The sequence below is a fragment of the Papio anubis genome, chromosome 2 (genome assembly GCF_008728515.1).
Source record: "Papio anubis isolate 15944 chromosome 2, Panubis1.0, whole genome shotgun sequence".
Lineage (NCBI taxonomy): Eukaryota > Metazoa > Chordata > Mammalia > Primates > Cercopithecidae > Papio > Papio anubis.
In genome coordinates, this window is record NC_044977.1 from 89,939,758 (window position 1) to 89,956,296 (window position 16,539).

General features: G+C 54.0%; 1 protein-coding gene and 1 long non-coding RNA gene across 6 annotated transcripts in view; both read right to left on the reverse strand.

The window, feature by feature from the left end:
• Positions 1-11,589, reverse strand: part of MAPKAPK3 (MAPK activated protein kinase 3) — a 33,345-nt gene extending 21,756 nt beyond the window's left edge. For 2 of the 5 annotated variants that reach the window (XM_021934365.2, XM_021934364.2), the window contains exons 1-2: positions 11,451-11,584; positions 10,909-11,179 (exon numbers count right to left, since the gene is read on the reverse strand). In XM_021934365.2, the coding sequence (XP_021790057.1) occupies positions 10,909-11,127 (219 nt within the window). In that variant the 5' untranslated portion in view covers positions 11,128-11,179; positions 11,451-11,584. Of the gene's footprint in view, positions 1-10,908; positions 11,180-11,450 lie in introns of all 5 variants that reach the window. The other 3 variants (XM_003894362.5, XM_009200693.4, XM_009200694.4) reach the window with 3 other exon arrangements.
• Positions 11,590-14,250: 2,661 nt separating this feature from the next.
• Positions 14,251-16,503, reverse strand: LOC103882065. Its single transcript, XR_643738.4, has 3 exons — positions 15,987-16,503; positions 15,749-15,843; positions 14,251-14,906 (listed from the first exon to the last, which is right to left on the reverse strand). It is a non-coding gene; the product is annotated as an uncharacterized LOC103882065 (long non-coding RNA).
• Positions 16,504-16,539: the final 36 nt, after the last annotated feature.

Below are 16,539 nucleotides of genomic sequence, written 5' to 3' on the forward strand. Positions count from 1 at the left end.
TTAGCAAACACAAGTGTTTTGTTGCAATCTCAGAAACAATGTCCCATCAGCGGTCTCTCTTCATGAAGACACTCCACAGCAGCTATGAAATATGTGCCCCCAACTGGCCAGTTGTGTGACAGTGATGCCCACATAGCTGCCACAGGGTTACAAATGGCCATAGAACCCACCCTAACAGGGGTGGCCAGGGCAAGTGAGGTCATGCCTAGGTGACCCCTGCTGAAGCACTCAGCAGGTCAGGCCTCTGGTCAGCTCTGGAGAGAGGGGACCCAACACCCTCCAGCTTTCAGAAGAATGACAGCTGGTCTCCCTCACCCGGAGGAGATGTCACAGAGATGACAAAGGAATCAGAAGTGGGCGTGAGGAGATGCACTGGCTCACCCCCAGAGGCATGGCACAGAGGCCCTAGGGAACCTTCCATCCCCACCCCCGACACTGACCTTCTATCTCATATCTGCTCAGCATGTCTCCCTCATCCTTTGGCTTCATTCACGTCTCTGCAGCTCACCACACAGGCCTGGGTGAGCACAGGCAGCCATCGCTCTCCTCAGGCTCCTCCCAGGGGTAGCAGGAGCACTGGCCATCCAGGCTTCCAGTCTCCCTTGGTCCCTGGCCCCTCTCCCCTCCTGCTCATGCTCAACCAGAGGACTCCCAAGGCACTGACACCCAGCCGGCTCCCAGGAGGCTTTCCTAGTCTCTGATCACACCATGGAGCCATAGCTACGAGGAAGAGGGGGAGGCCCTGCCCTCTAGGGGACCAGAGTGGTGGCCTGGCAGCTCTGAGGGACACTGCCTGTTCCTGCCATGAGACTAGGTGGCAGTGACTCACTCCCCCTCTCCTGGGCCTGCCTAGGGTAAGGACACACCCTGGTACTGGCTCAGCCTGACTCAAGCACTTAATTAGGCCATGAAGTACAGCAGAAGGGGTCCCCAAACCTGAGTCATAACCCCCAGAGTTCCTGAGCCTGGCAGAATATAGCCCTTGCTGGTGGCATCACCATAGACAAATGTTCCCCCTGACAACACCATTTGCTGACTGGTGTGGGAGAGGCATCCTGGGGCACTCTCTGACCAGTCTCTATGCTGTCTATCTACTTGCAAGATCAGCCCCAGCAGTGGGCAAGGCAGGCCCCCCTGACCTGCCTGCTTCCCTGGTACTGCCGATAATCATTGCCCACCTAACATGTCTTCACAACCAAAATGGAGTTTCGCTCTTGTCGCCCAAGCTAGAGCACCCATGGCACAATCTCAGCTCACTGCAACCTCCACCTCCCAGGTTCAGGTGATTCTCCTGCCTCAGTCTCTCAAGTAGCTGGTATTAAAGGCATATGCCACCTCATCCAGCTAATTTTTCTATTTTTAGTAGAGACGGGGTTTCACCAGGCTGATCTCGAACTCCTGACTTCAGGTGATCCACCCGCCTCAGCCTCCCAAAGTGCTTGGATTACAGGCGTAAGCCAGCGCACCCGGCCCAGGCTCTCATTTTGCAGATGAACAGACTGTGGTTCCCGATTCCCAGAGGAGCACACACGCAGGGAGGAATGGCTGAGAGCCAGGCCTGGGTTCCAGCACAGGGCCATGTCCATACTACGTGACCCTGGGTGAGTTACTCTGCTTTTCTGAACCTTCTGCATCCATGGCATGGGGGTGATAATCCATTCTGATTCTGCCATGTTTGCGCCTGGCATGTAGGAGACACTCAGCAAGTGGGCACCCTTATTGCCATCCCCCAGCCCCCTGTGCCACTGCCTGCCAGAAAGCACGGAGAGGCCAATTCTTCTGCCACATCCTGAGAAGGGGGCTGTTAATGTTGAGTGAGCATCTTTGGATGAGCTATGGGTCTCTTGTGGAGGCTGAACCCTTAAGAATGGGGCAATGAGTGTAGCAGCTCAAGGTCCTGGTCCCACAGGCCCCTGAATGTAGCCTCTGAGCCTTAGCAGGGCGAGGGCGGTCAGGTGCAGGGTGCCAGCTAGAGATTCTTGAGTGTTCACCCCAGCTAGTGCAGGTGTAGCTCACACTCAGTTATGCCCTCTGTAAAAATGGAAGCAGGTTGTACCTCACACCTTGAGCCCTCCCAGACTCCCACCAGCTCCTCTGGCTGGCTCTAAGGCTCTGACTCAGGTCAGATCTCAGCCCCATCTACACCTGACTGTGGCCAGGGAACCCTTGGGGGTCGTACTGTGCCTAGTCCCACACAATTGTCCCAAGCAGAAGTCTCAGACCATTGGGCTGTAAAAGGAGACCCAACAGTAGAGACTGCAGCTGAAGCTGACTTCACACAAGCCATGGGGGGGTGGCGGGGGACCTCCTCAGGTTACAGCTCAGCCCAAGAACTCCTGACTCCACTGTTCTGACTGCCAAGGCTGCTGACACCTGGTCAAGGCGGGTAGCAGGAGGGGACACTGTGAGTGGCATGGGTACAGCAGTCACTCCTTCCTTCCCCACCCCCACCCTCCCCTGGGGTGGGCGTGGGGGAGTGAGCTGCCTGTTGACCAGGATGAGTTCTCAGCACCTGACCTGGCCCTGCTCTGTCCTCCGCCTGCCCTCAGCCTGCTGGGCTGCAGAAAAGAGGCCATCAGGCCTGAAACACATGAGACAGGCAAACTGGCAAGGCCCGGGAGAGTGGGGACAGAGCAATAGCAGGAGAAACAGGTGGAAAAGGAGAAATGAGAGGGATGAGGAGGCAGAGGACAGAAATATCGCTAGTGCCATGAGAAGGCAGCAAAGACAAAGTCCTATCCAAAGAAAAAGGCAACCCTAATCCCAAACTCGCCTCAAAAACAAAAGCAATCTTTCCGCATCCCTGGCCTGTCTAGTGCTGAAAGGGCCTCCTGAGGCTCCTTGTTCCCCAAACAGGAGCCTCGTGTTCCTGCTCTAAGCAAAACCTCCATGGTTCCCACACAGCAGGATTTTAATCACAATTGCACAGGGCCTAATCCACTTAGTTCCAAAAGGGCAGGAGGGTGGGGAAGAGACCAGGATCCAGAGCTCCCTTCACACCATTCTTTCCTGTCCCTCAAGGAGCTGGCTTCCCCAGATGCAGGGTGAACCCTCATAAAAACCAATAATGTTTCACCAGCAAATGCACCCAGGCCACCCCAAATGAAAGCCCTGCCTTCTGAGAGTGTCTGCTGGCCTATGTTGTCTCATAGCATGAATGCAGGGATAGTAACAGTCACCGAGACTGGATCCTATTCCCCACCACATATTCAAACCCAGGGTTCAACTGCACCACAAAATGACGGTTTTGCAAAAGATTATGAAACCGCGTTTAGTCCAAAGTCACTTAGAGAGAATGTCGCAGAAAACATTTTAAGCTGAGAGCACTGTTCCTCTCTCAACCCCAGGTGGGGCCTTTCATCTGGGACCACACAAGATGTCCAACAGATGGAGGGAGAGCAGTAGAACTAATGTTCTCCAGGGAAAACACCAGCGCTCACAGGAGCCATGGTCTCAACTGCCCTGAGAGCAGCAGAGCCAGCTCTCCGGAAAGCGCTTGGTGCACACTCTCACAGCACAGGTATGCTTGGAATGACTCTCACCTAGGGATGTCCTCAGCTCTTGCCTGTGGGCCTTCACTATTAGACATGGCAGCCTGGAGCCAAGGGAGGCTGCGGGCTTACAGAGCCAGATGTTCTAACCGCTGCCTCCACCCAGGGGTCTTCCATGATAATGTCCCCAGTAGAGAAAGATGAGGGATCTAACTCCACTTCCCCAGGTGTGAAGCTCAGAAGAGATATAACAGACCTCTGTTGTAATGAAAACTGAGTCCTTCCCACATAGTCTGAACAACAGCCCAGGTGATCCAGGAGTCCCTGCAGCACCCTCAGCAATGGTGCTCTACCCTTTAAAGCCCTACACAAATGCCTCTTCCTCCACAGATTCCTCTGGTCCTCCCTCAGCTTCCCAGGCTTTGTCAGGACTTTGACACCGGCCTGCTGAGGTCAACCACATCCTGCCAGAACACAGGTCTGCGAGTGGGAAACTGGTACTCCACAGCAGGTACTGAATGTCTAAACCAGGCATGTTGTGACACACACGCACACACACATACACATACACACACACCCACCCACATGCGCACACACGCACACAGGCACACACGTACACCCTGTGCCTTCCTCTGTCATCCACATCCTTCTCAAACCAGAGGTCTGGATTAAACTGGCAACCTCTTCCAGGAAGCCTCTCCTAGCTGGCCCAGCCCAGATACAGTTTCCACTCGCCCACTCACCAGTCTGACTTCCTGCCCGTGGTGCTCTGGGCTCTGCTCAGCTCCGCTTGTCTGAGACTCACAAGGCCTGGGAAAAGGCACATGACCTTTCTGAGGTGGCCTCCACAGTCATCATGGTCCTTGTGTGCTGGCCTCATGGGACTGCCACCTGTCCAATCACTGGCATAGAGTTCCATACAGTGAGGAGGACTGGGCAGATGTAGGCAGACACTGGCAGCAACACTCAGGGCCCAGCTGGGGCTGCCAGGGATCCCAGTGGAGCAGAGAGGACAATGCCAGCATCCCTCCAAGGGCCAAGTCTCAGAGACCCTCCCGTGTTCCCACAGACTTGCATGAGGAGTGAGATGACTTAGATGGTAGGACTCTGGCATCAAACTGCCTAGGCTCACAGCTCAGCCCTGCTACCCACTAGTTGTGCACTTTGGGCAAGTTGCTGACCTCTGAACCTCATCCATATAATGGGAATGATAAGAGTTAGGTAAGATAACTCATGCTGTGCATCGTTGTGCACTGTGGACAGGACCTGCTGGGCAGAATGCTGTGAAAAACTGTTAGCCGTTTACAGGGGTATCAGAATCCACAGCACCAAGGCCTGAATCCTGGAGAGCTGGCATCGGCTCCTAGATGGGATGGGGAAAGATCCTAGAAGCCCCAGCAGAGGTGATCCTCAGAGTAGGCCGGTAGCACAGCTTCGAAAACAGTAAGCAAGGCCAGCCAGGCACGGTATGAACCATCTCAGAACAATCAACCTCTGCCTAAAATTCCACTATTTGCATTTTGTAGGGTTTGATGCCCTCCCCAGGATCTTCATGAAAAAGCAAATTGCCCATCCCTGGCAGTTAACACTCTGGCTCCTCAGATTCTTTCCTTCCAGGTAAGGAGCAGCGTTGGGAGAACGCAGGGGGCAGTGAAACTATTTTAAGGGACTCTGTTGTACAGGGCTGCCAGGCCCTCCATGTGCCTCCTGATTTGTTGACTCTAATGGGTGGCCCTGCAGAGGCTGATCTGACCGGTCTGGAGATGGTAGGTGAGGGGTTGGTGGCTGCCAAATGAAGAAGGGCCTGGCTTACCTGGCAGCTTCACCTGGCTTCAAATCCAGCTCAACAGCACTAGCCCCAACAGGCCAGCCTCACCCATGGAGCAGTGGGCACCATCCCCCCAGGGAGAGTGAGGCATCCAGGGTACTGGGCTCTGGATCCACTGCTTCCCAGTCTCTGCATCCATCATGTTCTATCTTCCTTTCGGCATTCTGGTTATACCCTCTGTCTACTCAGAGGTGCAGCCTGGACAGCAGGCAGTGGGCAGAAACGGCCTCATGAATGGGCATTTCCTTTCTCCCAGGAATTCCCCATGAGGTCTGTTGAGGCAGTGGAACTGTTAGATTCCAATAACAATGTGAATTCTCAGACTTTAGGAGAGGAGAAATAACATTTCTCTGTGGCTTATCTCTGAGCTGCAATCCAAGAACCCCTCTCCTGTGGAGAAGGTGTAACCTGGAAAAAGTCCAGCTCCTGATGCTCCTTCCAAAGCTCAGAGGGGCCAGAGCCTGGTTATTTTCATAAGCACTCATGAGTCCCTGATACATGCCAGGCCTTGGGCCCAGGTGCTATAAAGGTGCTTTGAGTCAAAGGGGAGTATTATGGCTTTAGGGGTCAAACAAAGAAGGTTCCATTGCCCCAAAGCCAGGAACTCTGGGCAGCTTCCTGGAAGAGGTGGCACTGGGGCTGAATCTTGACAGATGGGAAGAAAGTCTTCAGTGCTGGAGAAGGAAAGATGTCACCTAAGGTAGAAAAGGGAGGTGGGTTGGACTGCAGAGGCTTTGAATGCCACAATTAGAGGCTCAGAACATATACAGCCAAGTCCCCAAATCCCTGTGTAATCTCAAATCCCTGTGAGATCTCCTCCTGGTTTCCAGAGCTTAGTTTCCTATCTGTCAGGAGAAATATGCCCTCTTCTGTGTTGTGCTTTGGGGCATCACTGAGATCCCACATGCAGAGCAGCCTGGCTCACGGAAGCCAACTGGCATCAAGGGGAAGGAAACTATCCCAGAGAAGGCAGCTCCAGCAACCTCCCAGATCCTGGGAACCAGAAGGAAGATGCCTGCTACAGAGACTTGACCCAGAGGACTCTGCAGGGGTCTCCTGGACATGTGGATCCACCACCCCACCACTCTACTCTCCTTAACAAAGAAGAGAAGAGGGCACTGGGAGCCCAGAAGAGCTTCCAACATGTTTTAGGGGTCAGAGGGGAAGAGCTCCCAGCCCCACAGTCCAGAACACAGGGGCAGGAAAGAAGACCCCACCATTATGTCTCCGTAAGGCCTTTTATTGCTTTTCTTTCTTTCAATTTTTGAGACAGGTCTCACTCTGTCACCCGGACTGGAGTACAGTGGCATGACCACAGCTCACTGCAGCCTCAAACCCCTAGGCTCAAGCAATCTTCCCACCTCAGCCTCTTGAGTAGCTGGGACTGCAGGTGTGTGCCACCACACCTGGCTAATTTTTTTTTTTTTTTCTGAGACACAGTCTCACTCTCTCACCTAGGCTAGAGTGCAGTGGCGTGATCTCGGCTCACGGCAACCTACGCCTCCCGGGTTCAAGCGATTCTCCTGCCTCAGCCTCCCCAGCAGCTGGGATTACAGGCGCTAGTCACTGTGTTCAGCTAATTTTTGTATTTTTAGTAGAGACACGGTTTCGCCAGGTTGGCCAGGCTGGTCTCGAACTCCGGACTTCAAGTGATCCTCCCACCTTGGCCTCCCAAAGTGCTGGGATTACAGGCATAAGCCATCATACCCAGCCCTAATTTTTTAATTTTGTATAGAGATAGGGGTCTTACTATGTTGCCAGGACTGGTCTTAAACTCCTGGACTCAAGTAATTCTCCTGCCTCAGCCTCCCAAAGTGCTGGGATTATAGGCACGAGCCACTGCACCCAGCCTATTGCTTTCATTTAGAGATACTAAGTGCCATGGTCACTTCTGCCTGCCAAGAGGCCAAAAACCACAAGAGGGCTGGGCAGGAAATCAGGAAGGGAGAAAATTATGGCCTCTGCTACACCCCCCACTTCAAGCCATGTGACTCACTTTGGGTCCCAATTTTCACATATACGATAAAGTTTGAGGGACTGGGTCTTGGATGTGGTGGGGTAACTGATTTGTGATAAATCTGCAGGGCTGTGCCCAGTTAAAGGGAAAGCTGAAGGGTACTAATTAACTAGTTAAGCCTGGGAGAGGGCACAAGCAAGAGGTCAGGAGGAACAGACACTGGAGGACTGCCTGGCCCATACACCCTCTCCAAGAAAGGCAGTCCTCCAGTTCCTGCCAAGAGGACAGCAATGAGTGCTCGGAGTAGAATGGAGAAGAATGGCTGCACTGGCAGCAGAAGGTAGCCTTAGGAGGGAGCCACTGAGTATGACTGAGGCCAAGATGAACCTAGCAGGTGGTCAGGGGCTAAGGGAAAGCAGAAGAGGCCCAGCTCCCTGGGAGGGAGGGACCTGTTCCTCTAGGGCCTCCACAGAATAGCAACAGTTACAGGGACAGTGGCCACAGCTCTTCCTGTTTCATGAGTATTTGCTGAGTTTCAGGCTTCCTGTTAAGCACTATCTGCCATCTTGCTGCAACAGAGTCAAGAGAATGAGCATGAGACAAATGGGCAGAGATGGCCTGAACAAGTTCAGGTTATAAAACAAGGACAGGCCAGCCTGGTAACCTGGGGCACATCACCAGGGAGGCAGAAAGACACAGAGCCCATAACTGTTGCCTACGCTGAGCTGGGGCAACTGGGGGGAGAGGGCTAGGCAGATGTAAGGAAAGGACTGTGATCCATCATGAGCTGGCTAAGCTCCCTGGGCCCAGGCCTGCCCATGCACTGAGGTCCCCAGGTCCTGGCCCTCCTGGGCAATGGGCAGAAGCTATAAGTGGGGAAGTGCCACCTTCCTCCTCATGGCCACAGCTACCACTCACAAGACAGGTAAAATGACTGTACCAGAGGTTGTGCTTAGCCCAATATTGGGAGATAGTAAATGCCTACTTAGCTGGGTAGTGACTTCTAGGCTTGGTCACTAGGGATACCAAGAACAGGAAGGTCCTGGAGTGGGAGCCACATCTAATCCATGTCCCCTTTGACTGCCAATTTAGGGCCAGATCCTGAAGGTCCCACGCTAGTAGCCCCAGCCATGCTCACCCATAAAGGGGTACAGAGGGAAACCCACTCCAGGCCTGACCCAATTCCCAGTCCAGAACAAGAAGAGCACTGATGAGGTGCTATGGAAGTTCTTGCAGTCAGAAGTTACCCCAAGTCACTCATCAGACATAGCATCTATGGGGAAGGGGTTAAGTCCAGCCTTACTTATAACTGGCACTGTGTGGGCCTACAAATTCTCATCTCCCACCCCATCCCTGACTCACCCACAGCATCTGGACACCACAGGGGCTGGTCAGAGCTCAGTCTTGGCCCACAGGGCCAAAGCCTTGGTATTAAGAAGTGGGTCTCTGGCCTCAATCCCTCACCACCCAGACTGCCCTCAATCATAGCACAGGTGGAAGGGCTAAATGGTGCCCAGAGGGGGATGAAAACTCTCATTCCTCATCCCCTTATCCCCGTCTGCCCTCAGAATCCCAGTCTGCCCTCAGAAGAGTCACTTTTTCCCTAAAAGACTCAGAGAATCCCATTCCTGAGACTCTGAAAATCTCCCGCACCCCATTCGACTGCTGGGTTAGTGGGCAAAGAAGCTATACCTGGGGCCCAGCCCCACCAGCCCAACCCTGATCCTCTCCTAGAACCATCTGCATGATCCCCTCCAAGGCAGTCTCGGAGACAACCTTCTCTGTTGGCCCTAGTGGTCCTGGGAAAGACACAGAGAGCTGGGCCCAGCTCTCTGCTCAGATGCTTTAAGATCCTGTGCTTTAAATAAGTCCTGTAACCTCTCCAGACCTGTATCAGGTCCTGTACCAAGTGCTTTAAACGTATAATCTCATTTCATCTTCACAACAACTCCTTATCTTTCCCCATGAATAGATGCAGAAACCTGGCTTCAAGAGTCTGGGATATCATCCAAGGTCATGAAACTGGCAAACACAGGATACCTATTAGCCATATCTAGAGGACTCTGCACTTGGACTCATAATTAAAAGTTGTGTAAAGGCCAGGTGCAGTGGCTCACGCCTATAATCCCAGCACTTTGGGAGGCCGAGGCAGGCGGATCACGAGGTCAAGAGATCGAGACCATTCTGGCCAATATGGTGAAACCCTGTCTCTATTAAAAATACAAAAAATTAGCTGGGCATGGTGGCACACACCTGCAGTCCTAGCTACTTGGGAGGCTGAGGCAGGAAAATCACTTGAACCTGGGAGGTGGAGGTTGCAGTGAGCCGAGATCGTGCCACTGCACTCTAGCCTGGCAACAGAGCCGGAGACGGAGCTCCAGAGAGAGACGGAGTCTCAAAAAAAACAACAAAAAAAAAATCTTTTGTAAAATGAGAAGGGCTGGCCGGGCATGGTGGCTCAGCCTGTAATCCCAGCACTTTGGGAGGCCGAGGCGGGCGGATCACAAGGTCAGGAGATTGAGACCATGGTGAAACCCCGTCTCTATTAAAAATACAAAAAATTAGCCGGGCGCTGTGGCGGGTGCCTGTAGTCCCAGCTACTCAGGAGGCTGAGGCAGGAGAATGGCGTGAACCCGGGAGGCGGAGCTTGCAGTGAGCCAAGATTGCGCCACTGCACTCCAGCTTGGGCAACAGAGCGAGACTCTGTCTCAAAAAAAAAAAAAAAAAAAAAAATTGAGAAGGGCCTTTGCTGTACTTCTAGCCTCCAGGAGTCACTATCCCTGCCATGCTCTACCTATCCATTGGCACAAGTTACAGATGAGTAAAGACCCCAGAGATGACAGATTCAAGGAATTCTGGGTATGGGGTGTGGCCCAAGGCCCAGATGTATGGCTTAAGCTAGAACTAGGTACCCAACCCCCGCATCCCCCTGATCCCCACCATGCCACCTATATCAGCATGCCAGGTCTCCAGGGAGCCTATAGTCTGAGGTAGTTAGATGGCTGGCCCGCCCTCTGCCCAGGAACCAGGGGTGGGTTGGACCAGGGCCTGTCCCTTTCAACAGGGGACCAGTGACTCGAGAGGAGTCCATCAGCAGCCTCCTGAGGCTCCACAGGTGCAGTGGGCATCAGCCTTGTCTTCTGGCCAGCCCTGGGAGGCTCACACCACTCCAGCCCAGACAGGCAGGGGCCACAGGGAAGAAGCAGCCCCACCCAAGCCTTGGTGAGGGCTCAGCTTCCAGCAAAGGGAAACAGATCCATTCCAGTCAAAGGAGTTTCACATGGAAGGGGCAGCCAAGTTGAACAAGAGACCCCCTTTGGGCCTGAACACATGGATCCAGCCAGAACCCCAGAGTCAGGAGTCACCCCTTCCCTGCTTCCGGGTACAGCAGCTCTAGCCATACTGACTCCACCCCTTGCTCACTGGGACACCCAAAGCTTAGCTAGACTACGCCTCAGTTTCCCCATCTGTAAAGTAGGGAGGACCACGAGCCTGACCTTACAGGAGAGTATGAGGATGAAACATGTTGCTGAGCATAGGAAGCTTAGCAGGGGCGCTAGACATAGCTTCACCCACAGGCTTCCGCTGTGGACCCTCCAGGATAGCCCAGGCCTCAGTGAGGGCTCACTGACCTTCAGGGCACACTTCTGCCCAGTGCGCCGATGGAAGCACTCCAGCACCTTGCCGTTCACACCCAGGCCCAGCACCTGCTTGGACAACTGGTAGTCGTCGGTCACTGCGTACTTCTTGGGCTCCCGCCGCCCCCCCGGAGCACCGCCCAAGCCGGGTCCGCCGGGTGCAACTGACGGGGGCACAGGGCCCCCCTGCTCATCTGCTGTTTCACCATCCATGGCCCCCGCGGGGCGCTCAGAGGCGGCCCCAGCCTGGCGCTTCTAGTGGCACCTGGGGGAAAGGGGAAGAGTGAGTCCAGCCCAGACTTTTCCAACACACCCCAGCTTTGGAGCCTCTGAACTGGGCTGGGCTGCTAGCCCGGGGCAAGCTGGGAGTGAGGGACGAACGGCCAGAGAGTACAGACTTGCCGCAGGGGGCGGTGGTCGCGCGGCCGGGTACAAGCGAGCGCCGCCCGGGCACGTGTTAAGAAGGGAAGGGGCCGGGCGCCTAATGGCCGCGAGGTCCCCGGAGGAAGCCGCAGAGGGGACCCAGGAAGGCGTACCTGGCGAGGGCGTACCTGGCGGCAACGCACCTTGCTGAGGCACCAGCGAGGGGCAGGGGCGGCGGTCGCGGGAGCTGGCGGCCGCAGAGCGCCCAGGGCCGAGAGTCGCGCTGCCGGCGCCCACGTGACCTCCCCCGCCCTCCACCCCCAGCTCCTTGCGCGTCATCCCAACTTGGGGCCCCGCTAGGTCAGCCTTAAAGGGCCAGGCGGGCCTCGACTGGGTCCCGCCCCCGAGCCGGAACAAAATAGGAGGCGTGGCTTCCCGAGGGGGCGGTAACTTCCTCGGTTTCCAGGGATACCCAGGGAGGCTCCTGCACTGGCAGTCCGCTACTGTGCGGGTCCCGGGTTTTATTCGCGACCTAGAACGTGACAGCGCAGGACGTCTTCTTTCTCTTGAAAGCTCTCCTTGAGTCAGGTGTTTGCTCTGCACGCTGCCAAGTGGCCCTCCAGTATGGCTTGCTAGGCTTCCGACTTGCCTAGTGGTGGCCAACCCTCAGAGTACTCAACTTTTTAATTTTTGCCAACATGCCGAGGGAAGTGGCATCTCGTCGTTGTTGAATTCGCCACTCTTTAGCCTCTGGTGGCTCTGGGCGTCTCCAGCACTGGCGACTGCCCCCTTTTGTGCAGCTCCCGCTTGACTCGTTGCTTCCCTTTGGTATATACAGCGTCCTGGGGACCAGAAATCCCGAGTTGCCATTTAGTCAGATCCGCCAACCTTTCACTTTATGGTTTGGGCTTTTGGCGTCGTGTTTACAAAGTCTCTGCCCCCCATCCGAGTGACAGATATTCTCCATTAGCTTTCTAGTTTTGCCTTGCACATTTAAGTCTCTGTTAAGCCCATCTTAGACCACATTATGTATTTTGAGCCAGTTTTCCCAACACCGGCTGTTAAACAGCTCTCATTTCACAGATGAGGAAACTGGGGCCCCTGGGGAGAAAACAACTTGTCTAGAGCCATAGGGAGGGTGGCTGTGGCTGTCTCCTGGGACAGATCTGAGCTACTCGCGCACAGCACATCACTCCCCCAATCCGGAAGCTGAGGGACCTGAGCGAGCTGGTTCACTTGGGACTGGGAAGGTTGCGGCTCAGGGCAGGGGCTCTGCGTGGGCCTCTGCTGTCATCTACAGGCCATCTACAGGACTGCAGGTACCAGGACCTCGGTCCCACTCAGAGGCATCTCCCAGCCATCCTACTCCTGGCGTCGGAATTTAGGCCTAGTGAGCGCCTTCCCCTCAGCCCCACTGGTTAACACACACACACTCACGGACCCCTGGGCTGCATGTCCAGCCTCATCAGAGAAGTAGCTCTTGGAAAGATGCTCGTCCTCTGAATGAATGAGTGAATGAGTGACTGAAAGGATGCTACAACTTATTCGTGGGTGCCCACTGTGTGCAGATGTTGAGTGGAGACGGGTTTGGGGGCTCTGCCCCTATTTCTTTCAGGCGACCTTCAGGCTAGCAGTATTCAGTGAAGCAGGAGGCTCCAGACAATAGCCTCAGCTGGCCATAGTGAACACTTCTTGTAGACCAGATGCTGGGTAGGTGCTCTCCCTGGAACCCCCTGACCTTACAGAGACTGGAGGACGTCACACTATCCCTTCTGCCCACACTACAGACACACAGGACAGAAAAGCCCAGAGAGGTTAGGTGACCTGTCTGAGGTCAGCAGCTGTCATGACAGAGCCCCCATTCCAACTCCAAAGCACAACCTCAGGGCTGGGCTCTTATCCTCAAACCATGGCCTCCTCTCCTAGTCCTTTCTGGCTCCTCGCACACCCACATGTACAAACATACTCTCACACATGTACACATGCAGTCACACCTTTACACATGTGCATACACATGCATATAATATACATGTGTAAATACATATTCATATAACACACATGCACACAGATACACATGCACATGTGCACACACACACGCATTTATGCCCAGCTGGACCCAGGACTGATGTCCCTGAGCCCAACCTAAGAATCTGATTCAAGATCTCAGAGCCTCTTAGAAAGCCCTATGATCTGGAAGCTTCTACTGCTGGGGGCACCGAAGAAGGCTCTGCTCTGTAAAGGCAACTAGTTTGAGCCTGGTGAACCTGAGGCTGAGCAAGATGTCATTCTGGATGAGTAGAAGGCTAGGCAGCTGAGGGTGGAGGCTGGCTCCTTGCCTCAGCCAAAGGCATCTCACTGAATGTTATGTGAAGATGTCTCATTTCTTTAAAATGGAGTTAGAGTATAATTGCTCTAAAAATTTTATAATTGTATTTTTAAGCTTGTCTCTTTTTATTAAAATTTTAAATTGCATAAGTAAAACTTGCTCATTGTCATTAATTCAAATTATACAGAAGTATGAAAAGTAAGCAAAGGTGCTGCTTCTCCCCTCCCAGTCCCTATAACCAGTTTCCATAGGCACACGCATTCCCCACATGGGTCCATCAGAGAGATGACTTGCAACTACTCACTTAGCCCAGGAAAGTCAGAATATGTGGTTTTCCCTTAGTGCTCACGTTCCAGCAACCACCTGCCACATCCCCTCCACTATGATGGGAGGATTTGGCATGCGGGATGGCTAGGCCTGGTCAGGAGTGGGTTCATGGTGGCAGACTCTGCCACATAGCCCTTCATATAGCTGTGTGTCCAAGGGGACAGAGACTTTGGAATAGCTTAAAGTGAAGGTGGCTAAATCCTACACACACACACACACACACACACACACACACACACACACACACACACACACACAATGTCCTTCCTGGAGAGGGGAAGCTGCACATGATGAAAGGATAGAGGACAAATGAGGGAGACTTTGGGGAAGGCACTGCTGTGTATTCTTGTGACTCATTTTGTGATTGTTCTGGGTAGGGAGGGGCAGGGGAATCTTGCAGTAAGGTCAATCCCTGGAGTGCAGGGGAGGGTATCCTAGAAGGGAGGAATCCATGGAGATTTGGCTAGTGAGGGCATGAGAGGTGGCACCGCTAGGTGGCAGTGTGGGCCCAGCAATCAGAGCCAGGGCTTCTAGGGAGCAGCCAGGGCAGGAGAATTAAGTACTAAGTTGGCCAGAGGGACCCACAATGCCTGAGGCAGGCACTTGGGGCAGAATAGGGGCACATCACTATTCCCAGCATGCAGGTGAGGTGCGCAGTGCTGTCATAGTCACGCACGCACAAAACTAGTTGGAAGGCCAAAACCTTTGGGACCCTTTGGTTTACACATAGACCACATAATCACTGACCTCTGTAGGAGATGCTTTCAAAGGGACACCCATGGTGCTCTCACATTGACAGGCCTGGGGGCAGAGAAGCTTCACTGAGGACCTTAAAGCTGGATGTCTAGGAGTCGGCAGATCACCAGCACCCACAGAGGAAGTAGGAGGAAGTGTGTAGGCTCCTGACTTCAACCATTACTTGCCAGTTGGGAGATCTAGGGTATATTGTAACCTCTCCATGCCTCAGTTTCCACACCTGTAAAGAGGAGACAATATGTGGTAGTTGTGACAATGACATGAGGCTGCAAATTGCTGAGAGTGCTTGGCACATAGTAAGTGTTCAGTTGAATAGTCATGGTGAGGGGTAAGAAGTATAGTTTTGGTAGAGAGCCTGGGATTTGGCCCCATAAGAGACCCAAGTTCAAAATTGTAACTCTGTTGCCTGGCAGCTGCAAAGTCCTTTTGTCTTCATAGTAATGAGACAGTGGACAGTTCCTACTGCCAAGTCAGTGGTCCACACAGGGGCCCCATACCAGGCTATCCAGGTATCCCACCCCTCAAGGTGGGTTATAAGGTATCCATCCCCTCTACCCCCATTCCAAGAAACTGGCTTCTGACCAACTCAGGAGGGGGCTGGCAGAGTTGCACTGATGAAGCCTGGCTTCCCTTTAGGAAAGCTGCAGAGAAGTTACTGCCCTGAAGTCTGAAACTTAAACCATTTTTCCCCCAGTTTCATAGGGTTTTGCTTTCAGGTCTCTTGCCTTCTGCCATGCTGGGCAGAGCAAGCTGAGCTCTGTCTTCCCTGGACACTATCGTTCAGGCCCTTCAACACAGCCAGGGGTCTGTCATCCCTGCCCAGGATCTCAAAGCTAGCCTCCTTTCTGAGGACCCTGGGTGCACACACTGGGAGGGGGTGGGGGGTAGGGAGTGGACCTGCGACCTCTCCAAATCCCACAGTTCTTCTGGCCCAAGGATTTGGAGGAGAGTCACACAGACCCCACATAGATGCTCCACAGTGAATCCAGTGAACTGAAACAGGTGGAGAGGGTCCTGGTAGGAGTGTGGGCTTCTGATTCAGAGCTGGGATCAAGCTCTTACCCTGCCATTTCCTAGCGTTTGTTCCCTGGGGCTGTCTTCCGTCTGCATAACGGGAGCAACACCAGTTATAGAGGATCAAATGCAGCAAGTACTCCCTGTAGATAAGAGCGAGTGTTACTACTCTGCCCCACCACCCTGCCCAAACCTCTACTACCCTGCTCCCAGATTATCTCCCAATGTTTTGAGCTGCAGGACTCTCTCTCTCAGCATTTTTTTTTGGGGGGGGGGGGGCACCAACCCAGAGTCCGGGCCATCTGGAGCTGTCTCTGCTTGCTTCCTTCAATCTGTAGTCTCTTCTCCCCTGACTGGCCGGGCCGGCCAGAATTTGAAAAGTTGGGATGTGCTTTCTCCTTCAACTCTCAAAGAAAACGTTCTTGTCTGGATCTTTCTAGCTGTGGTGACCGCCAGCTTGACCCCAGTGGACCTACTCATTTCTGGAACCGTCCTCTGCACCCCACCCTGCCCTAAGTCCCGCTCCAGACCTCACCCCATGCCACCCAATCCGACACCCGACACACAGAGTCCTAGGGTCCAGGAGCGGCCGTCCCAACACCGGGCGTTTGCCCACGCCGACAGACCTCCTTGGAGGACTCGCTAGCAGGGAGGACGAGGCCGGGACTCCGCCCCCCGCCCTACCAGGAGTTCCACGGCGAGATAAGAGGGCCGTTCCCCAACGACGCAGAATGCCAGAAGGCAATCTGGGCGCGGGTTGCTGAGCCGGGGCCCCTCCTTAACTTTCCCCACCCGGTCTTTCCCTACTGATCTCTCCGTCCTACCCCGCTGGGTAGCGT